Here is a 24,020-nt window from a genome sequence, read left to right on the forward strand (position 1 = left end):
GTCTGTGGATGGATGCATGTTATGGTTTTATATATATATATATATATATATATATATATTCATCATATTAATGCCACAAAGGGCCTTTTTTCACGTTTTTGTTGCCTGTATTTGTTAAAATTCTCATTACATTTCTTAGCCATTAACCTCAACCTTAAAACCAAATCTTAGCCTTCAAGCAATCCTAAAAATGAGTCCTATTAAACATAGTTGCACAAATATCCATATCACCTCAGGAGCTGGACCTTTCTTTCTTTAACCTTTTTGGTAAGGTGATAGCAACCATCTTAAAACAAACTGCAGAATATTGCACGTACACACACAAAGCGCATATCTAGAGTTGTCCCCCCCTACCCCCCACCTCCACAGGTTCTCCAGCTTCCTCCCACAGTCCAAAAACATGCTGAGGTTAACTGGTGATTCTAAATTGTCTGTAGGTGTGAATGTGAGTGTGATTGTTTGTCTCTATGTGTAGCCCTGTGACAGGGTGTTGCCTGTCCAGGTGAAACTGTGATAGACTGTTACCTGTCCAGGTGAGCCTTTACTCTAAGTCAGCTGAGATAGACTACAGTGACCCTAATGAGGATAAAGCGGTGTATAGATAATGGATGGATGGAAGAGGAACTATGCAAATATAAAGTATGACAAGAAGATAAAGCTAGCTTATCTTGCATATTTAAAACAGTAGTTACTCTGAATATTGCACATTGCTGACCATATATGAAAAAGAAATGGCTTAATGCGGTGTTAAAACTACACAAAAGGTGCAGCTGCTTGTGTGTAAATATGTAGTTTCAGACAATAAATATACATAAAATGTCAAAGTTAATGGTGAAATTGCTTGTAGGCACTCAGGTCCAGACAGGGTGTTTTTTAGGATTTTTATTTTCTTAATTTTCTTTATTACACTTAATAATAATTGCACTTTTTATGACACAGTTGTCGATGTTTTGGTGACATTGTCAAATGGATATTAATGATATTGAGGTGGGAAAATTAAAACACTCTAATAACTTCCCAGAGTCCCCACCAGCCCAGGTGTTGGTTCTGCAGCTGTCCATGGTGCTGAAGTGTGGTCATGATGCTGAAGTGTCACCATGGTGCTGTCCATGGTGCTGAAGTGTTGGTGGAGCTGTGGTGCTGTCCATAATGTTTAGATGGTGCCATGGTCCTGTCCATGGTGCTGAAGTGTTAATGATGCTGTGGTGCTGAAATGGTGCTTTGGTGCTGTCCATGGTGCTGAAGTGTTGCCGTGGTGCTGTCCATACTGTTGAGATGGTGCTGTGGTGCTGCCCGTGGTGCGGAAATGACGTCGTGGTGCTGTCCGTGGTGCTGAAGTGTTGGTGGTTCCATGGTGCCGAAATGATGTCGTGGTGCTGTCCGCGGTGCTGAAGCTGGGTGATTCCATCTATTTATCTATCTGTAATCAGGACTTCAGATCTGTCTTCTGGCATGCCCTTGTGCTGGGGTCAGTCGCGGGCCGGAAGTCTTTCTTAAGTGGACACGAAGCAAACCGATCCCTCTCTGACACATCGGATAGGCGTTTAAGGTCGTGCTGTTATCGATCCGCTCGCCACGTGCAGCGTTTCCTCTCGGCCTGTTCCATCTCTCACAAGAGGTGAATTAATTCCTCTGGTCACCCTTAAATCTGTATATGCATGATCATTTCCCATTCACAGAGGCAGCTATTTGTGGACTCAATCAATTAGGTCACATAACAGAATGTTGTGCTGTGATGTTGCTCCATCCTCCTGCTGCTCCTCCTCTTAACGCAACGTGGCACCAGCACTTAGCCGAAGGTGTGTATTGAGTGACTCATTGAATATGACGCCCCTCTGCGCTCCCCCCCTGCTTGGAGGATGTAAAATGAGATTTTGTAAACGCAAAAAATGACGTGCAGTGGTGGACTGGACCAAAAAAAATGTGATCAGGAGAGAAGAAAAAAAATACCGCAGCTCTTCTCATCTCTCGGCTATGTTTCTCTGTGGAGTCACTGGAGATGTGAGATGTGCTGCAGAGCATATGGTCACACCTTGGACAGGCACCGGCGGGTTTTTTTCTTTTTGGTGGAGGGATGATGAAAGCAGGAGAGGAGAGGAGAGGAGAGGAGGAAGAAGATCCTCGACTCTTCCAGGGAGGGAGGGAGGAGAGAGCTCTCTTCGTCCATTAATTTCCGAATGTCTGTTGCTAAGAATAGCCTCCCCCCCTCCACCTTCCCTAACAAACACAGGCAGACTCGTTCGTGCGCGCACACTCTGACGCGCATTTAGGCGCACGCACGCGCCCGTGTGCGCGCAGTCATTGTCAGCTTGGGTTGCAGCTGTATCTTTGCAGGAGCTGCATGATGCCAACACCCCCCACCCCCCTCCAAATCACACACGCACACCACAGACGCGCACGCATCTGGCTGTGATGCTGCTATATCCTTATGAAACACACATTTACATGGGAGAGACACGCAGTCACACAGGTGCAGAAGTCACCTCAGAGGCTGTTTTACGCTTTATTTAGAACTGATCTGGAGTCTGTAGAGCTCCGTCCACCTGAGCAGGGCTACAGCCTGAAGCACCTTAAGAGAACCAGGCGATAGACGGTTCCTCCGTCCATGACACACGTCTGGAAGTTGGACGAGCTGCGTGCGTCATGTGGCTGCAGATCTGAGCTGAACGGCTTCGAGGTGCGATTTGATTTCATTCTACGGACTCCGGCCTGAATTCCAAGGAAAACCAAGCCGGTCCCCTCCCTTCCTTTTTCTCTGTGTGTGCGTGTGTGTGTGCGCGCGCGTCTCCATCCATTCACCGATCCATCCATCTATCCATCCGTCCGTCTGTCCCTCTCCTCCTCCCCTTGGGGCTGCTGGACGAGCAGAGGAGGCCGTGAGAGGAGCAGATTCAATGAGAGAGGGAGGAAGGACGCTGCCAGGACATTCGGGCTCATTGGTGCGGACCAGAGCAGACTTTTTTTCGGGGCGGGGATGGTGAGGGACTTTCTCGGCTCTGCTGCGCCTCGAACGGCCGAACCAAGATCATGAGAGGCTGCAGGGCGGCGGAGAAGCGGCCGTCGTCCTCTTGTCTTTGACGCCCCGTGTGTCCCCAGATCAGCTACTGGATGGCCGCGCAGGTGAGGGATGGAAGCTGATGGTTGCAACGAGGGAAGATGCTGCTGCTGCTGAACTGAGAAAATCCATGTATAGGAGCGCAAGACAACAATGACACCGACGTTTCGAGGAAAAAACGGTATTTTTCTTCCTCCTTTCTGCTCGACATTGTGCTTTGTGAAATAAGACTCACATTTTTCCTTCTCGTCAGAGCGCACTGGTTAAACAGCTGGAAGGTGGCGGGAGAGACGTTCTAGTCACACACTGTATCAAACATTGCGGATGTTTTAAAATAAATAAATAATCGTAGCTTTTTCTCCCGTTTTTGATGCCTTCTAAGTCTTCGGAAACGCGACAGTTTCCAGAATGCCAAGTTGATCGTCATCGCAGATAACTGCAGGCTGCTCTTTATTCAAACATTCATTTTCTAGTCTTGTTTCTGGAGGCCTGTGTGACATTCGGGGCGGTAAGCTTGTCTTTACATGCTATCATGAGGGTAAACAAATGAGGCGTCCAGAAAGGTGCAGGAGCTCCGGCGCGCTCTGATCCAGGACGACATGAAACCTTCATGTTAACTCCGGTCTCCAGATGGTTTCATGTTGGGGACAAATCATGCTTTCTGCGGACTGAAGAGCGGACAGAGACCGAGACGCCCCGCAGCTCTACCCTCCGGTGCAACCAGCCAGCCAACCGACCACACATTTAATTTCCTCACACCCACAGCTGGCCGCCGGCAGAGACGCGCAGAGGAGACGCTTCATGGGCGTCCTCGTCTGCTGAACCAGGAGCTGCAGATCCGCTCCGGCTGCAGGTGTTCAGCTGAAGACACAAGACAACCCGATGTGCTTATGAGACGTTCCGATCCAGATGGGATGTAATGTTGTGTGGCTGCACAGCTGAGCATTGGTCTCCTTCTCCGCTGCTTCGTGAAGATTGGCTTTCGGTGTCCACAGAATGGCGCGGTTCGGAGACGAGGTACCGGCCAGGTACGGCGGAGGGCCCGGCGGAGGGGGCCCGGGCGGCCGCGGCGGTAGCAGGCAGGGTGGACCCCACGGACACGGTCACGGTCATGGCCACGGCCACGGCCACGGCCACGGTCCACCCGGAGGCCCCGGGGCCCAGAGAATGTACAAGCAGTCTATGGCGCAGAGAGCTCGGACAATGGCCCTCTATAACCCCATCCCTGTGCGCCAGAACTGCTTCACGGTCAACCGGTCGCTGTTCATCTTCAGTGAGGATAACTTCGTGAGAAAATACGCCAAAAAGATCACCGAATGGCCATATCCTTTCCCTGGCAGTGATTAGAGCTCTAAGGGCCTCCAGGTAGGCCTGAGGAGCCACAGCAGCTTCACCTTCTCATTTCTCAGCCTGCAGGCTTCACATTAACGCCCTGATAAGAGGAAAGGTGCAGATCCACCTCTACAGGTCCATTTGAGGTGAGCTGCTGACAGGAAATGCTTGACATGTAATTTATAGTTAATTAGGAGGAGGACGTGTCTAGCTTTACGAGGCTGTTGATCACCGTCAGTCACAGTTCTTAGTAATTTCATGTCACAGTGGCGTGGGACCTGCGTGATTACGTGTGTGTGTGTGTGTGTGTGTGTGTGTGTGTGTGTGTGTGTGTGTGTGTGTGTGTGTGTGTGTGTGTGTGTGTGTGTGTGTGTGTGTGTGTGTGTGTGTGTGTGTGTGTGTGTGGTGGTGGTGGTGGGGGGGGTGGTCTAGGGGTGCTTCTGGTTGCTGATGTCAGCATGTGCAGTGAAGGCCTCAGAACCAGCAGAGGGGAGGAGGTGGGAAAGCAAAAGACATGAAAATAAGCAGAATGTTTGTGTGTGTGATGCACGTTTCCATATCAGCATGATGCAGGTGTCTCTCTAGATATGGCCTCTCTGTGTATGTGTGTGTGTGTGTTTGAGATTGAGCAGGTTTGTAAATGTGACTATAGCAGATATTAAGGTACATGTTGACATAGTATTTTATTTTTCCCCCATTTTGAGGCTTCTCTTAATCACACAAGATGCAGGTGTCACTGTGTGTGTGTGTGTGTGTGTGTGTGTGTGTGTGTGTGTGTGTGTGTGTGTGTGTGTGTGTGTGTGTGTGTGTGTGTGTGTGTGTGTGTGTGTGTGTGTGTGTGTCTGTGTGTCTGTGTGTGTGTGTGTGTGTGTGTGTCTGTGTGTGTGTCTGTGTGTGTGTCTGTGTGTGTATGTTTGCATATTTCCTGAGTTCTGCAGGGGAAACGATGAACTGCTTTGTGATTTGAGTGTTTTCATTTCCAGGGTTTGTCTGAGTGAATGCGTGTAAATGTGGATGAGCCTCTGAGTGTTAATGACAGGAGGGGGAAATTGGAGTAATGATTATATTGATCCGTGCTGATGCTTGAGCCATGACATAACTACGCTCACTAATTGGGCTGTTCTGGTGAAATGCAGGAGCTCCTTCTAGTCGCTCTGAGTCACGTCTATTCACCGCCTGAACGACAGACAGACCAGGAGTGTGCACGATATCTGATGCTGCATATTCATAGATTTAAAAAACAGGAATAAGATTTAGCTTTTAGGTTTAAACATGCTGTGATGATGACACCATTCACTCACTTCTATTAGTAACAAGTTGTCTTCTGTGAAAAAAGCTGCCATACATTAAGTATAGAATTATTCTCTTTTGTCTCTGTAGAATCAGTTTTTGTCTTTTCCTGTCAGTCTAAACCAGGGATGTCCAACATGCGACCAAAAGTGGTCCTCCAGAGGGTCCAGTCAGGCCCTCAAAGTGTAAAATCAAATCCTGGTGGAGATAGGTGTGAAGTCTAATAAATAGGGCTTTAGAAGTCTTGACAGGTGTCACATTTGGAGTTCAGATGTAAAATCAGGGACACTGGGGTTTGTGTTTACAGCTGTAACACCTACAGGCAGCTATCGGACAAAAACTATGGTTGGCTGCTTTGGAAATACTTAGCTGTGTCATGTTAGGAGTTAATACAGTTCATTTTGTTGTTTTTTATATTATATTGGATGCTCTAGTTGGCAGAGAACATGAAATAAGAGGAGTGGATGCAGAATCTACGACGCTGTGGTTCATGTTTAGAGCCTTAAGCCCTGTAAGCCGCTATGGGAGGCCTCTGTCCTCACGCTTTTGTGCAAAGAATTTTTCATCGTTTGTCATGTTTGGTGGTAGTTTTTCTTCTTCCTTGTCTTTCTGTTCATTGTGTGTCTCTGCTGGTTGTTTTGCGCCTCTTTGTGCTCATATTTGCACATCATGTTCTCCTTTTGCACCATCTTTGTCATCTTTTTGTGTCCCTCTTTATGTCCTTGTGCGGCTGATTTGCGTGTTTCTGTGGTTGTTTTGCATCTCGTTCTCGTCATTTTGTGTCTCTTAGCAGTTTTTTGAAGTTATATTTTGTGTCTCTTTAGTCATTTGATTGAATTTCTGACAAGAAATGTTGAACGTCTGATCACTGGAGTCCCGTGAATCTTTGGTCTGTCCAGTAATCCATCCATTGCACTCGTGATGTTCAGTATTTTCTGAGATCATGTCAAGGTGTCCGTGTCAAGGTTTTCGATTTATCGGTCATTTCTGAAGCTGTGATTTGTGGTGATGTTGTTTACGGGGTTGTAATAAATTGTGAGGTGCATCTAGCCAGCATTGTGTCCTCATCCCCGGGGAATACAGGCGTGTTCTGCTGCCTATTGCCTGTACGTATATCATCTGTTGTGGGAAACCATGTAAGGCTGAGATGACGCTATCGATGTGGAAAAACTACCCGCGTTAAGTTCAGAAGAAGGAACAGAGTGGGTTTCATACTGCAGCTTTATTTCAGAGACCAAATGGAGCAAAGTTTCCTTTAAAAACCAGGAATGAAACCACTCATTTGTTGTTGCAGATTTAGTTCTGTCTGCCTGGATTATGTCCGGCCAAATTACTGAATGTGCTGAGCGAAGTCCTCACTTTGCAGATAGTGGTGTAGTGACAACGGCCGCATCAATCATAAGGTCATCTCAGGTAACCAGAGCCCTCTGCACCACTGTGGACCTCAGGGTGTCCAGTTTCCCATCAGCTGATGTGTTTCAAACCAACATGAACAATACGGGACTGAGCTGCAGAGTGACACAGTTCATAGTGGAGTATCTAGAACTGTCAGATGCACCTGATAGAAAATTTACACTGGAGCCAATAAAGGTGGATAATAATAATAATTAATAATACGTTTTATTTGTGTAGCGCTGTTCTGAGCACTCAAATGATAAAACCTGCAGCTCCAGTGCATCGTTTCTGTTCTACAAGGTATATAAATGTGTCTCCTACATAAAATCCTAGTTTCTCTGGAAAATCTTAATGTTTTTGATCATCTGAGTAAATTATTTTTCTTGTAGTTTGAGAATACTTTTAATAAAGATTAAAAATTCTGTGATTTTAGCTCCTTAAATGTGAATATTTTCTGGTGACACTAAACTGAACGTCTTTGGACAAAACGACATTTTTAAAAGACTAAATTTTAATAAATTTTTAAAAAGCTAACAGCAGACTGCAGCTCCAACACGTTTTTAAAGCTGCGAAATGATTCAAATGAACAATTAAATCAGTCTTTGCTTTAATAAATAATCAAAATTATGCACCTGCAGTCAGTGAATCTTTTAATTATATATACAGTAAATACCAATCAGTCACTGTGCTGTGGACGTCGCTGCTAAAACTGTCCCTTTACACCTCGTTAAACTCATATGAACTGATTGATTTGTTTTAATTACGTGATTCTCTTTATCAGTTTTATAGCTTCAGTGTAGCACTTTGAGATTTTGCCTAAATCAAAAGTGCATTACAAATAAAATGTATTATTATTAATATTATTATTATTATTATTATATCCATCTTAAAACACTGCAAGAAAATAACTCATATTGTGGAAAAAGCCTTTCTGCACCAAAAATGATGAAACATTCAAGGATTCAAGGATATTTATTGTCATTGCATTTCTGCAACAAAACTTTGTTGGCACTTCCACACCAAAAAAAAAAAACCCATAGTATAACAAATGGGGCTGCACAGTCATGTAGGGGTTAGCACTTTGGCCTTGCAGCAAGAAGATCCCCGGTTCAAATCCTGGCCTGGTCCTGGGATCTTTCTGCATGGAGTTTGCATGTTTTCCCTGTGCATGCGTGGGTTTTCTCCGGGTACTCCGGCTTCCTCCCACAGTCCAAAAACATGCTGAGGTTAATTGGTTACTCTAAATTGTCCGTAGGTGTGAATGTGAGTGTGATTGTGTGTCTGTATATGTAGCCCTGTGACAGACTGGTGACCTGTCCAGGGTGTCCCCTGCCTTCACCCGAGTCAGCTGGGATAGACTCCAGCACCCCCCATGACCCTAGTGAGGATAAAGCGGTGTATAGAGAATGGATGGATGGATAAAACATCTTTAATGGCTCCATTCTGCAGGATTTTGCATTTGAACCTGCATCATCTGACATGATTTCTCTGTTCAACTGTCCTTCATGTCCCTAGTTCTAAAAGTTTTCTCCTTCAGTGTCTCTTTAAAGACCAGCAGTGAAGTTCAGAGATGTGAGCTGATAACACCTGGAGTTTGGTGGTTGATTCCTTGTAACCTGCAGCTGATACATGTTGATCTGTTGGCTTTACTGGCTGATGTTTCGCTGGTTTTTGGATCCACCAGAGTCTCGGTAGATTCTCCACCCAGCAGAGTTCTGACCTGCAGCTTTATTTAGTTGTGAACTGACGGTGGACCCGAGGGAGAGCCGTATAAATAACTGTTCTCTCACATCCACCATTAGACGCAGCAGCCTGATATTTGGTTGTTTAATTAGAATTAGCATTCCAGAGTTCCCTCTCATTACTGAGCCGTTTTTAAAAAGAAACAAGTGGTGGACAAATAGTTCCTCAGTAAATAACGTCAGCGTTTATCTCTGAGTCTGAAATGTGGCTGTAGGGCTGAACTTCAGCACTAAGGAAACCGTTCAGATGAATCCAGTCTCAGAGTTCTTTTATTCAGAATCAGTGCTTATTTAGAAGATAATCAAGTTTTACAAACAATACTGTGCAGTAATCTTCATTAAACATGTTTTTATGAGAAAAAATCTAAAGCATCGGCTAAAGATTTATTAAACTAATTGTGATGCAATTATTTAAGTTTATAATTAATGCAACAGAATTTTACAGTGATTTAAAAGGAATATTAAGAGAACATACAGATTAATGTCATTTCACTTTACTTCTTAAAGTGATAAAGTAAATTAATAGTTTTATTTCCTTCACCTTAAATGTTTAAAATCTCATTTCTACATGGATTATTTTATATAGTGATACTTACATGAAGTTACTTTTATGCAGCTTTACTTCCCTTTGATCCTGGAGTGTAATGGGTGTAGCTCCCTGATCTGCAGCAGGAAAACGTCCTGTCGCCTTTTTTCACCTTTAGGCTGCTGTTGAAGTTCACAGTTCAACTTTATCAAGAGGTCCTGAAGAAAAGGGATATTTAGAACCAATGAATGTGCAACAAAAATGAAAATTATAGAATAATACAAACTCTAACAGATGTTGAAAAGCCTTTGGTTATTTATTATTTCCATATGTTTAGTGTAGAGAGAGCCTTTCTGCATTTATCCTTCAGTGTTGACAGGATTTCAATCAGAATGTGTAACCAGTCAGACAGTGACTAAATAAAAACAGTCAGGAAAAACAAAACACAGCGTCAATAAAACTGATTATGAGCATCTAAGATATGAATCCATGTCGGTTCATCTTAGAAAAACACTAAAGTTTTGACTTCTAATTACTGCACAGATCAGAGAACATTGTACTGTTGTCGTGTGGAACAGACGGTGGCTGAGCTCAGAAATAACAGCTCATGTTACATGCATGTGGAAAACTGCATGGATCACCCCTCAGAGATGAAACCCTCCTTCTCTGATCTATCAAATTTATACTGTTCACCTCTGTAGGACAATAAAGTCAGAACCTGCAAACATGTAGACACAGACACACACACACACACTCATGCGGACCATACGGTGTATTCTGCGTCATCATACTCTCGTGTTTTTTCTTGTTGTTGTAAACAGAGAGGAAGTCGATATATGTTCGATCAATAGCAGCTCGATATGAAACACGAGTGATGTGTTTTAAAATAAGCTCCATTCAGAATCAGCAGGGTGCCACGGAGGTCAGAAAGCAGCCGGTGGTTTCCTGCACTTTTCTTCCTGTCAGGATCATGTGTGACTCCGGAGCATCTGGTTCAGATCTGAGTCTGAGGATCCTCTTGCTGACAGTTCTGTGCTTCCTATGAGTGAGTAGAAGTGCTCCATACCTGATCCCAGAATCAGTGAGGGATCAGATGACCGTTAAAGACTGTGACTCCAGTCAGTCACAACCTTCTGTGGCTTTAAAACCTTCTCCTAATTTGTGGCACAGATTAAAACCGCTGTAGCGATGCTGGACGACGGCAGGTTCAGGTGTAGCGACAGGTCTGCTGCTACCTGAGAATCACTCGTAGGACGTTAAACTAAAGGACCAAACACCTCACAGCTGTAGTTTAAAGACGATGCCAGATCTGTGCAGTTTAACATGAATGTTAAAATGTTCACATCCTGCAGACTGTAGCAGCTGAATCTGTTCCACACACCGTGTACTCAGAGGTTAACCATCAAAATATCACACACAGGGGGATTGATTTATTGGTTTAGTATCGCAAATTTCAAACCATGACGGTAAAAATCTGTAAACTCAGTTTGATCCAGTTTATTTCTCACTGAACCAATCTAAACTAAGTAATTCTCTTGAAAAACTACATTTTACTGCTCTTACAGTTATTAAATCTGTGTATGACATTCAGTACTGTCATTTTTGCATTAATTTCTCCAGTTTTCCAGTTAAATGTACATACTGATAACAAGCTGTAATATTTATAAAAAAAAGTCACATTTTTGCGTTTATTTTATGTAAAAAAACAAAACAGTTTGTACCGGTCAAAGTCATGTGCTTTCATATTTATGACAGCTGTAACTGCAGTTTTTGCACATAAATGATGCTAAAAATACACATAATAAATGTTAAATACACCATCTGTTGTCCACAGAACGGAAAAATGCTGGAATATTTGTAACACATTGCGTAAACTTTATTTTATGGGTATTTTCGTGTGAATTTTCAAGTAAAAAACTTTTTTAAACACCATAAAATCAACCGTATCAACATGTTTCTTTACTGTAAATGGAGGACATGTTTTACCATGATTTTACAGTAGCGCTCTGGCGACCACAGCTGCTGGAATTTTTCCGTATGAATCACTTTTTTTATTTTTGGTAGCAAGAATTGTGGCTAATCGGTGGTTATTGGCTCTGACTATCAGATTTGAATGTATTTGCAGCGAATGTGACCAAAAACAATTCTTTAAAAAAACAACAGAGAAATAGATTTCTGGTCTTGTGAAACGTGGTCACAGCTGTGTTTTTGTGCATTTGCTGTTACCTGTAGACACTCTGCAGGAAAACCTCATTCAGAAGGCTGCTGATATAGAGGATACATGATCAAATGTCTTTCCTACAGTGGCTGACATGTTATTTTAGGTATGTTCTTGTATTCCTGATCATGTGAGTCCAGATGGAGATTCTTCACGTGTCTCGGTTACTTTGCGGCCACCAGGTCCGCAGACAGCAGAGCTTTATTTGGGTGATTATCAGAGGCAGACGGAGACACACCCAGGACCAGAGAGAGACCTGGCTGTTTGGGTGGATGTGGTAAGTCAGTGATCTACGTTCACTGCAGAATCTAAATTATTTATTGGCCGTTCTCCAGCTTGCTACTGTCAGCTGATAACTAAACACACTTAGTTTTTTTGTGGGAGTGAGTGAGGGGTTTGTGTGTTTTCAGTGCAATCACTATGAGACGATGCGGCTCACTTTTTTGTCTTCTTTCATATGTAAAACACGGACACAGAACACAGGCTGCTGGGTTTCTTCTGAGTGTTTGTCTGTATTTCCCTCCTGCAGTTCACACAGAGAGGACAAACTGTTGGCAAAGTTTACAGCTTCATCGTGGAATGTTTCCGTGTAGCTTCTCCCAGACTAAGGGGTTAATATGTGTGCTAATGGATGAAGTGTTGAGAGAAGGACGAGGTAAAAGTCTGATTCTAATGTGCAGCCGGAGCAGAGAAGCAGAACAGAGAGATGGACGGTGGAAAGACAGAAGCAGAGGAAGGAGGAGGAAGTCAGTAAGACAGACATTATAGAGAGTGATAGGCTAATGAGAAACTATGGAGAGAGAGAGAGAGAATCAAACTGCCTGTCTGCATATAAATCATTTAACACAAAGTGGTGGAGAGACAAACACTCAGGGACGGCCGGCTTCTCTGCAGCCTGGACCACAAACACAAACCTGTTTTTGTCACTTAGATCAGCGTTGCATCGTCTCACAAGCATTTCTTGGACAGTTTGTCTTAAAATAACCTGAAATCTTCATCAAATCTTAACCAAAAAACAAATGATTTGTCTTTTGGGCTATTTCTCCCCCCAAACAGGTCAGAGTAACACGACCACACGCTCTAAGTGCTAACCGTCCTCTTTCCCTCTTTTCTGTTTTTGATTGATGGGAAGTGAAGCTTTGTCATCTCCTCTCACTACCTGTACTCTTTTCTCTTTCGCTCAAATCCCATCCGTCATTCTTTCCTTCCTCTCCTGCGTCTCGTCTAATTGGCTGATTCTGTCATTTCTGGTGCTAATTTAAAGCGTTTGAGCTTTTGGGGGGATACTTTGCAGAACATCCTGACAGATTGTTCACATTTGTCCGTGAGTGTTGTCCTATGAAGCGACTGTGTGTGCGTCCGTTACTCCTGTTGTGTGTGTTTGTGTCCTGTGGGCTCAATCTGCCTGCCTGCTACCTTTGACGGCGTGGTAATAAATGTGTGAATTGATCCATATCTGGAGCCCCTCTGGGCAGATTCGACGCTGGAGTTTGCACAAGCACAAACAAGCGCTCAAGAAACTCCATTTAGACACAAATTATATATTATTTTTTCCCAAAATATGCAGCAAATGGTGGAAAAGCTCTCCTGACGCTGATCTGCTGCAGAGCATTGTTCGACCTCATCTAGGTGTATGCGCCTTTTTGCTTTGTTTTCTGTTCTTACTTAGAGGTGAAGAACACTGAGGTCATCTGAGGTAGTGAGGAATCTGCCTTTTCATCTCTTCCACCTCTTCTTCCTGTTTATCTGCACCTCTTTTTCCTTTAAACTGAGCGTAGCAATACTTCTTCATCGTATAGCATTAAATTAAACTCTGATATTTTATTATTTTGAAACATAATGAAGAAGTTTTTCAGTAAAATTTAAAAGACAAATATGTAAAGTGTTTCTTAAAGATGTATTTAGTGATTTTTGACTGCTATATTTACATATATCAGAATCGTATAGCTAACGTTTAGCTTCATGTGTAAATATAAATGAATTGGAGGACGGGGGAGTAAACGGGTCACTAAGAGCAAATGAAAACGACATGCTACATAGTTCTCAGATTGTAAATTGATCCTGTAAAACCTGATAAATGCGTCGTGTTGCTGTTTTTTGATATACCGCAGATGGCTGCCCTTGTAATATATATGGCAGTTGAGCAACGGAAGCAGAATCGATCCAGAAACACGGTGCTGGAGCGGACATCATGACAGAAAGTTTGCTATCGCTACCTGCTGGAGAAATCTGTCCAATGTGTCAGATGACCTCATGTGCAGATATTTTCATTTTACTGGATCATAGTTTAGCTTCTCTGTGTCTTTGTATCATTCTGGACGAGCTTTTAAAGCCCCTGAGGCACTGCATGTGCAGAGATCTGACATTTTAAACTCTTTAACACTTTAGGAATTATGTCTGAGGAAATTATAGTCCAGGAAACAAAGATTCCTGTCATTATTTACTCCTAAATTCATTGATCTGGGACCTACAGGGCATCTGTTCATCAGAGGCTTATTCTTTTTCCTTTTCATCTCTCTCTCTCCTTTCCCTCTGGATTTTTCTCATTCCTCTTTCTCTTAGCTGTGCGTTCTGGCTCTGCTGAATAATTCAGTTGCAGGCTAGTTTGGGCGTGTGTGTGTGTGTGTGTGTGTGTGTGTGTGTGTGTGTGTGTGTGTGTGTGTGTGTGTGTGTGTGTGTGTGTGTGTGTGTGTGTGTGTGTGTGTGTGTGTGTGTTTCTGTTAGCTGTGTGTTTGTGTGAGGGTGCAGTGACGTCGGGCCGAGTTATTTTTGGGATTCGGATACGTGGAGAGAGAGAGAAACAGAGTGTGTGATGGATTGATTTTTTCCCGGGCATGTTTTTTCGGTCACGTGTCGGCTGTTACTAGACAAACCCTGCTGGAAACCTGCGCTCCACCTGCAGGGCGAGCTGGCTCACACTCAGCCTCACACGTTGGCGGTGGAAAGCGAGTAGCACGGTTAAATCAGCAGCTACTGTCAGCCACACGAGCACGCTGCACATTCACACTACATGCCGCTGATGTGGAAAGAGAAAATGTCACATGATATTCTACATGCAGCCCGCAGCGCTCAAACACCTCCGTCAGCATCTTGGAGAAAGTGACAACTCGGCTGTATGTGGGTGACGAGGGAGAGGGGGAGGCAGGGGGGAGGCAGGGGGAGGCAGAGATGCAGCATATGGAAGAAACAGGGAGGAGGAGGATGAGTGGGCGACTGGAAGACCTGAGCAAAGTGGACCAGGAGAGGCCGAGCAGGGCGGAACAGGCCTCCGGGTGCTCTGATGGTTCAGCAAACCTGACGGGATGAACGCAAAAACGTTAGAATGATTCTTGGACACGTTTGGTTTGAATTATTCGTCAGGTTTGATCTGTGTCCTGCAGTCTTGAATCAGAATGAATGTGTTTTTTGCTTCAGAGGAACGTCGTCCCGTGTGGCAGTGCGACTCGGCGGAGGCCATTTTCTTCCTGAGTGTGCAGTAGAGGGACACAAAGCGAATAATCCTGCAGTGACACATGTGAAAGTATGCAGGAGGCCATTCCCTCCATGTTCTGGCTTCAAAATGGAATCACTTTATAGTTTAAAGATTTCTTACAAAATCATTTAAAAGATGCTAATCTTTACAAAGAAAGTTTGACTGCAGCATTAGACTCTACACAAAGAGTATAATATGGGAATAACATGCAGCCCTCATCTCTTGTCTTTATGGCTGCTGATTATCAAAATAATTACATTACTGTACATAAGTTAATCAGGGAAAAAATGCATTTTTTAGGTATTTTTCTCTTGATAAAATACATTTTACTCCTCTCACACAGTTTTTTTAATGGAAAAATGCTGTAATATTTAACATAATACTGTAATTTTTTCATTAATTTCATGAGTTTTACCAGTTAAATGTGTGTACTGGCAACACAAACATGCCCTAATATTCATACCAAGTAACATTTTTGCATTTATTTCATGTAGAACAAACATGACGGATAGCTCCCCCTTCTCAGCGCCTTGCAAAATAATTAAAAAAGATGTTAAATGTGAGGCAGACTTCAAAAAGAAAGTTTGACTGCAGCATTAGACTCTACACAAAGAGTATAATATGGGAATAACATGCAGCCCTTATCTCTTATCTTTATGGCTGCTGATTATCAAAATAATTACATTACTGTACATAAGTTAATCAGGGAAAAAATGCATTTTTTAGGTATTTATCTCTTGAAAAAATACATTTTACTCCTCTTGCACAGTTTATTTAATGGAAAAATGCTGTAATTTTAACATAGTACTGTAATTTTTGCATTAATTTCATGAGTTTTACCAGTTAAATGTGTGTACTGATAACAGAAACATGCTGTAATATTCATATCAAGTAACATTTTTGCATTTATATCATATAAAAAAACATGATGGACAGCCCACTGGATCCTCCTCCTTGTAAAATAATTTAAAAAGATGCTAAATGTGAGGCAGACTTTAAAAAGAAAGTTTGACTGCAGCCCAGAAGACTCTATTCAGATAGTCTAATATGGTAATAATATGCAGCCCTCATCTCTTATCTCTGTGGCTGCTGATTATCAAAATAATTACATCGGTTTCAAGCACACCGCTTAATTCCATTCATTTGATCAAATCAGCGCTTCTGAGGGAAAAGTGACAAGAAAGTGAGGAAATGATGGAGCTGTTCTGCCTCTGCTGCATAATGTAACAGGACACAGGCAGATATAAATACACTGACGGCCAAAAGGGGAGATGCTGCTGAGTTACCAGTTCAACTTCTTCTTTTTTGTCTTCTTGAGAATAACACAAATCCTTTCCTGAGGCACGTTTGCTTCTTTTCAGAATGGATCCTCACAGCAGAAGAAGTCCATTCATGAGGAAATGTGAACGCTGTACCTCCTTCACACCGTTACAGATAGAAAGAAAGAAAGAAGGATAAATGATAAGGTGATCACTGTGTCCTTCTTCTTTTGGCTCCATTGTTTAATAACAAAAGTGAAATAAGCCAGAAATCTGTCATAGCAAACTTTACTTTTTAATCTATGGATGGTGGTAATGAAATGTGGACGAACACTGAGCCAATTTTTGTTCCCTCAGAATTAAAGTGAGTAGACTGGGAATGTCAGAGTGATAAAGGTCTTTATGATGCTGCTTTTCTTAATGGGGAGGCAGCTGCTCCGTTGGCAGATGTGTGCACCGAACATGTATGATTCTACACACGTGGACAAAATTGTTGGTACCCCTCAGTTAAAGAAGGAAAAACCCACAATTCTCACTGAAATCACTTGAAACTCACAAAAGTAACAATAAATAAAAATTTATTGAAAATTAAATAATCAAAAACAGCCATTACTTTTGAATTGTTGATTAACATAATTATTTAAAAAAACAAACTAATGAAACAGGCCTGGACAAAAATGATGGTACCTCTATAAAAGATTGAAAACTATTTGACCAGAGTGACATGATTAACTCAGGTGTGTCATTTAATTAACATCACAGGTGTTTCCAAACTCATAATCAGTCAGTCTGCCTATTTAAAGGGAGACAAGTAGTCACCCTGCTGTTTGGTGAAAAGGTGTGTACCACACTGAACATGGACAACAGAAAGCGAAGGAGAGAATTGTCCCAGGACATCCGAAAAAAAATGATAGACAGACATCTTAAAGGTAAAGGCTATAAGACCATCTCTAAACAGCTTGAAGTTCCTGTGACAACAGTGGCTCATATTATTCAGAAGTTCAAGACCCACGGGACAGTAGCCAACCTCCCTGGACGTGGCCGCAAGAGGAAAATTGATGACAAATTGAAGAGACGGATCGTTGGAATTGTATCCAAAGAGCCCAGAGTAACCTCCAAAGAAATTAAAGGTGAACTCCAAGGCCAAGGTACATCAGTGTCAGATCGCACCATTCGTCGTTGTTTGAGCCAAAGTGGACTTCATGGGAGACGACCAAGGAGGACACCACTGCTGAAAAAAACTCATAAAAAAGCAAGACTGGAATTTGCAAAAATGCATGTTGACAAGCCACAAAGCTTCTGGGAGAATGTCCTTTGGACAGATGAGACCAAACTGGAGCTTTTTGGTAAGGCACATCAACTCTATGTTCATAGACTCAAAAACCAAGCATACGAAGAAAAGAACACTGTCCCTACGGTGAAACATGGAGGAGGCTCAGTAATGTTTTGGGGCTGCTTTGCTGCATCTGGCACAGGGTGTCTTGAAAGTGTACAAGGTACGATGAAATCTGAAGACTATCAAGGCATTCTGGAGAGAAATGTGCTGCCTAGTGTCAGAAAGCTTGGTCTCAGTCGCAGGTCATGGGTCTTCCAACAGGACAACGATCCAAAACACACAGCCAAAAACACCCAAGAATGGCTGAGAGAAAAGCGTTGGACTATTCTAAAGTGGCCTTCTATGAGCCCAGATCTGAATCCCATTGAACATATGTGGAAGGAGCTGAAACATGCCATTTGGAGAAGACACCCATCAAACCTGAGACAACTGGAGCTGTTTGCTCATGAGGAGTGGGTCAAAATACCTGTTGACAGCTGCAGAACGCTCATTGACAAATACAGAAATCGTTTAATTGCAGTGATTGCCTCAAAAGGTTGTGCAACAAAATATTAAGTTATGGGTACCATCATTTTTGTCCAGCCCTATTTCATTAGTTTGTTTTTTTAAATAATTATGTTAATCAACAATTCAAAAGTGATGGCTGATTTTGATGATTTAATTTTCAATAAATTTTTATTTATTGTTACTTTTGTGAGTTTCAAGTGATTTCAGTGAGAATTGTGGGTTTTTCCTTCTTTAACTGAGGGGTACCAACAATTTTGTCCACGTGTGTATGTGCATGAATATGACTGGATGTGATGGCTGCTGGTGGATATTTTGGAAAATAATGCTCTGTTGCAATAGATTTGTGTCTGTTTGTGGATATTTTTAAAGATGTTTGCTGACAGGACGGTGTGAAGTTTGTCAGCGTACACTGTAAAAAAAATTTGCAAATTTGATGGTCAAAAATTGTTAATAAAATTCCTTCAACGCTAAAAAAAAAAAAACAACATGACAGAGGATCCAACAGCCCGTTAGATCTTTCAGCTCAGTAGTGGTGAAATTTTTTGGGTCAATCGCTTGACTTTTTTGTTCCTCAGGATTTTTTAAGAAATTCAAAATGACTGTCTAACTGCGTCCAACCTGAGCAGTGATGGAGTGTTACCAGCTCAACAATCCTACCATGTTCAAAGACAGAACGCTGCTTTTCCATGAGGAGCTTATGACAGCGTGAACACCTGACAGGATGGAATTCAAATGTTTGCACAGATTTGTTTTTTTAAGGTTGTGGTCTTAAACTTTTGATCAGCTGGCTTAAGCCTGTTTGAGTTTAACCCTTGTGTTGTCCTCATTTACAGGCACCAAAAAACATTGTTTCCTTGTCTGAAAAAAATCCAAAAATTCTGCAAAAAAATCCCCCATATTTCTGAAAATGTGCAAAACCTTTAGGAAGAAAATTCGAATAATTCTTTACAAGTTTCCCTTTAAAGTTTTATTTTAAAAAATCCCCAAAATTTGGCAAGAAAATTCTTGAAAATATTTTCAAAAAATTAGTAAAAATCTTCAAAAAAAATCCAAAAATATCTAAAGTGATTCCATGTATATCAGTAAAACTTCTAATATTTTCTTTAAGAATATTCACATAAAAATCAACCAAAATCCAGCAAATTTCACTGGATTTTGGTTTATTTTTTATGTGGATGTTCTTAAAGAAACATCTTTAACCTTTCTTTTTTCCACCAAAAAATGTTCAAAGATTTCCCTAAAATGTGGACATCAGAAGTTTCACTGTAAAAATATGTTTATTTAATTCACATTTTCAAACTTTCAAACAGGTCAGTTTTGACACGCAGGATGACATGAGGGTTAAACGCAGTTTTCAATAAATTTCTTGCTTAAATGTTTTTTTTTCTCTTGCTCCCATTTCTTCTGTTTGCATTTTGAAGTTTAACTGAGAACTTTCTTAAGATCCACCAGTGCAAAATACACATTCTTGTAATTTTTCAACTGGTCGTTTAATTTTTTGGTGGGAGTAAAAATGTGCATATTAAATGTTGAACACACTAACTGTTGCCCTGACAAAGGAAAATGCTGTTATGTTTATAACAGGTATTTTCATGTGAATTTTCAGGTAAAACAAGCATTTTTAAAAAGGTTAAAACTTCTTTTTTATAGTAAGTGGATTGTTTTTAACCATAAAATCAACAGTATCAAAACATTTCTTTACCGTGAGTGAAGGAAATGTTTTACTGTGATTTTACGGCCACAGCTGCTGGAATTTTACTGGAACAGCAGGTTCTTGTGTTTTTTCCCAGCAGTGGAAGGATGCAGCGATCCTCCACGCGTGCATGCTGTATGTGTCGGGGTGATATATACTCCCACCCACCCGCGTCCTCTCCCCGTTTGTGTGTGAATTCTGCCACTAACCTACTTTCCTCTGGACATACATGCCGCTCAGCAGCAGAAAATACTGCAATACTCTCACACCCCCTTTCTCATTCTCTCGCCTTCTTTCTCGTTCAGCACTCCGGTGCTCTTCGTCTCTGCCCGTCTCTCTCCCCATTGTTGTCTCCCTCCTTCTCCCTCTTTTATTCTTCACCACTCACTCTTTTCCATCATGTCTGTGCCCACAGGACACTTTCTGTCTGTCTTTCTTTCTCTCTCTCCTGCTCCTCTCTTCTCTCTTTCGTTTTTAACCCTCTGTACATTTTCCTCCTCCTCTCCTTCGTTTTTTCGGTTTCTTCCTCATTCATTTCCTCTCATCCAGTCCGTGTTGTCGTGCATTTGCTGATGCGGCATCTCTCTCTCTCCTCGTCTCTCTCCTCTCATCCGATACTGAATGGAGATGGCAGGATAGAGGAAGGGATGATTGATGTGAGGGAAAGGTGGACGGAGGAGAGATGCAAGAATGCAGAGGGAAAATTGAGAGGGGAGAAAGTGAGGATCTGGAAGCATGGAGGGGAGGAGCAGAAAGGATGAGGCTTAGGTGGAGGGTGAAATATATCAGCAAGACCCAGGCGAGAGCTTTACTGAGGAGGAAGAAGAGAGCGAGCATAAAGACCGTGATGGACGAGGTTACAGAAAGGCCAGGAAATGAATTCATTTGTGTGTTTGCTTGTGTCGAACTTTAAGGGCCTCACTTGCCTTTTCTTGGCGAGACATCTCCGTCTACGACCTACTACTGTCCCCATTATAGAGCAGAAACACACCTAGATACAAAGCAGCCATATGCACAGCCAGGGAACACAAGGGAAGCAAACAGGAGACGCTGTGCACAAAGAAAACCGAAGGGTGGGAGAGTGGAGAGGGAGAAAAACACTCTCTCTTCCTTTCTCTGCTCCACCCCCCCACCCCCGTTTTTTTTCCCTCAGAAGTTGCTATATATAGTGGTTTAGGAAGCAGGAGGAGAGGATTTATAATTGAAGGTTTATGGCACAGAGTGAGTCATTTGTTTGCAGGGGGGCATCTTCAAGGAACCCTGCGAACATTTCATAAAATGAGGCGGCACCTTGAAACACAGCGCCGGCACAAAATGTTCCAAATGATCATCATATAGCAGTCGCTCCTCACGGGCGCCGTCGCTCGTGCACCATGCGCGCGCGCACACACACACAGTCGTCCCTTTTGTCCCTGGGTTTCTATATCAGCCGCTCTCCTTCTCTTTCCCCTTCTCAGTCGGCTACACTCCGGCCTCCTCGCAGCTCCAGCCGACACACGTGCACACGTACGGGATCGCATTTGTGCTCATAGCTGAGGGGCAGCGGGGCTAATTGAGTGGCGCCCTGCGTGTTCCTGGTAATGTGTTCAAACACACGATCACAAACGCTCTCATGCTGTAGAGCAGCGTTTCAGCTCACCTTCATCACGACTGCAGAAAACAAACAGAGGCGCATGTATGATGTATGTCTCTATAAATAGTCCTCTTCCTTTCCCCTCCTCCCACCACGCTGGGAATGACTCCCAAAGGAGGCAAGCAAGTAGGAGAAAGGTGAAGAGGAGTAAGGAAAGACTAATGAATGACAAGTGGTGTTTTCTTACACCGATATTTGGCCTTTTTCAGATTATCTGTGATTTATTGGTGGATTATTGATACATTCACCACTGCAGGTGTGATGCTGCCTCCTCTTTCTGTCTGTTGTCACTCTGTGGTCTCAGAAATGTCTCTTGAGCTGCAAAAACTGAAAAAGAAAAACAAGGAGATTAGTTTCTCACATAGTGACTAAGGCTACGCTAACAGCTACCACAGATTAACCTGAAACAGTCTGGAAGCAATAATTAATCAAGCTTTAAGATCCAGATCTTAGTGGACAAAAAGGAACAGAAAATAGAGGAGAAAAGATAGAAAGGTGAATGAGAGGTGTCGTTTCTTTCATGATATTTGTTTTTTTTTTCAGATTACCAGTTATTTTATTTGTCTATTATCGATAAATTCGTCACTTCCAGTCTGATGCAGCCTCCTCTCTCTGTAACAAGAAAAACAAGCCACAAAACAGGAAATTAGCTCCACACATAGCAGCTAAGGCACGTGTCAAACATGCGGCCTGGGGGCCAAAACCGGTCCAGCAGAGGGTCCAATCCAGCCCGCAGGACGACCTTATAAAGTGTAGAAATATCAGAGGTGGAAATATTTAAAGATGGGAACGTTGTGCAATAAACTGTGAGTCAGCTAGCCTAGCCACGCTAGATAACCCACGGCAATGAATTTAAATCTCTGCCAGGGTGGGTCTAGTTACCCTCCATAAGGCTCGAGGCTGGATTCTCCTAAAACTGGCCGGACCAATCACCATGAAGTGTAGAGTCAGAAGGCGGGCGTAACGAAGTGATGACAGAGGCGTGACGATTCTGACAGAAACAACCGGCGCACAATAAACAGTTATCTTTGGACTCGGCTTTGACCACAGCCCTTAAAGATTTGAAGCTAAAATTCAACTTGAAAGATAAACAAAGGACGGCACTGAAGTGTTTCATTGAGAAGAAAGACGTATTTGGACTTATGCCGACGGGATATGGCAAATCCTTAATATACCAGTTGGCTCCGCTGGTTGGGAAGCTAACGGGACTTAGCCACAATCCGCCGGCGCTCTAGGAACTACGTCAGCCTATTCGTTGCGTTGATTGGTTGTATACCTACCCAATTGCTGCAGAGTGATTTGAAAGACAACCTTTTAGCCCGCCTCCCTCCCTGTCGAGCTTCCCTAGACCCTTGTGCCTTCAGAACATGGGTGTAGCGCGGCTAGGCTATGAGTCAGCAGCTTCAGTAGACAGAGTTTGGTTTGATGGGACAGCTTTACCTTCTGCCTTTGTAGTGAGTCAGTTCAGGTGGTCAGGATTACTACACAGATGTGGAAATGAATGTAAATTATAAAAAAATCTTGTAAAATACTGGATTGTTGAGTTCCATACCTGTGAGTAAATGTTTTGTTCCTCTGTAGGTGCTCTGATCTGTAAGTTGTAAGACATAAATGATCAACTGAGACATAGTATTGTTAAGATTTCACTTATTTTTCTTAATAAAATTTCAGGTTTTTCATGATGTTTTGCAAAAAGATAATTAATTAAATGTGAACATTGTCAGAATGTACTTTTTTGCACTAAAACAGAGGAAACATTTGGACTTGTGATTATTTATTGATTATTATGATGTGATTTTACTGGTCTTGGACACTTGAGATCAAGTTTGGCTGAACTACGATAGGCTGATACCTCTGGGCTAATGCTACGCTAACGGCTAAGTTAGAAAACAGCCACAGATGAAACTGAAACAGAATCTGGAAAACAATAATCAATAATGTTTTAAGATCCAGACCTTGGTAGACAAAATAAGTGATAGAAAACAGAGAGTCCCACATAAAAAGATGAAGAATTGAATCGGTCCTGTCTCTATTTGACATGTTCCCTTATAGTCGCCTTATTAATGAAGAAGCCTAGTTATGATCGGCTGGTTCTCTGACATCACATGCTGTTAAAACATCTAATGTGCATTGATTGTAAATATCGGTCCTCGGCCTTTCCTGGTTACCAATCACTGGGATCGGCCCTGAATTGATCCCTACAAATTACCGTGCCCGTAAAAAGCAGAACTACTGCCACTCAGAAGGCATTAATTCTTCTTCCTGTTCACTCCTTCCTCTCTCCCTCCTGATTCCACATTCATCTCCATCACACATTTCCACTCTGCCTCTCAGTCTCTCTCCTCCTTTAGCTGTTCATCTTGTGACCTTAATGAGACAGGGCTGGGCTGATTTAAGAAGAGAGAAAAACACTGTGACAAACACATTAAGATGTACAATGAGACGCTCCCTCTTCCTGCCAGAGCCAAACGGTGACGTCGCTGCAGCTCTCGCCCAGCCTGCTATCACACTCTAACACTTTAATATAGCCCTGTGTCTGCTGGAGTGTTTGTTTGTTTTGCT

The 24,020-nt window shown here is 42.6% G+C and overlaps 1 protein-coding gene across 1 annotated transcript in view; it reads left to right on the forward strand.

Moving 5' to 3' along the window:
* The first annotated feature begins 2,339 nt into the window (after positions 1–2,339).
* Positions 2,340–24,020, forward strand: part of cacna1aa (calcium channel, voltage-dependent, P/Q type, alpha 1A subunit, a) — a 104,155-nt gene continuing 82,474 nt past the window's right edge. The window contains 1 exon segment of the mRNA XM_051940890.1: positions 2,340–4,376. Coding sequence (XP_051796850.1) covers positions 4,052–4,376 — 325 coding nt within the window. The 5' untranslated portion in view covers positions 2,340–4,051.

The sequence above is a fragment of the Acanthochromis polyacanthus genome, chromosome 21, assembly GCF_021347895.1.
Source record: "Acanthochromis polyacanthus isolate Apoly-LR-REF ecotype Palm Island chromosome 21, KAUST_Apoly_ChrSc, whole genome shotgun sequence".
Taxonomy (NCBI): Eukaryota; Metazoa; Chordata; class Actinopteri; family Pomacentridae; genus Acanthochromis; species Acanthochromis polyacanthus.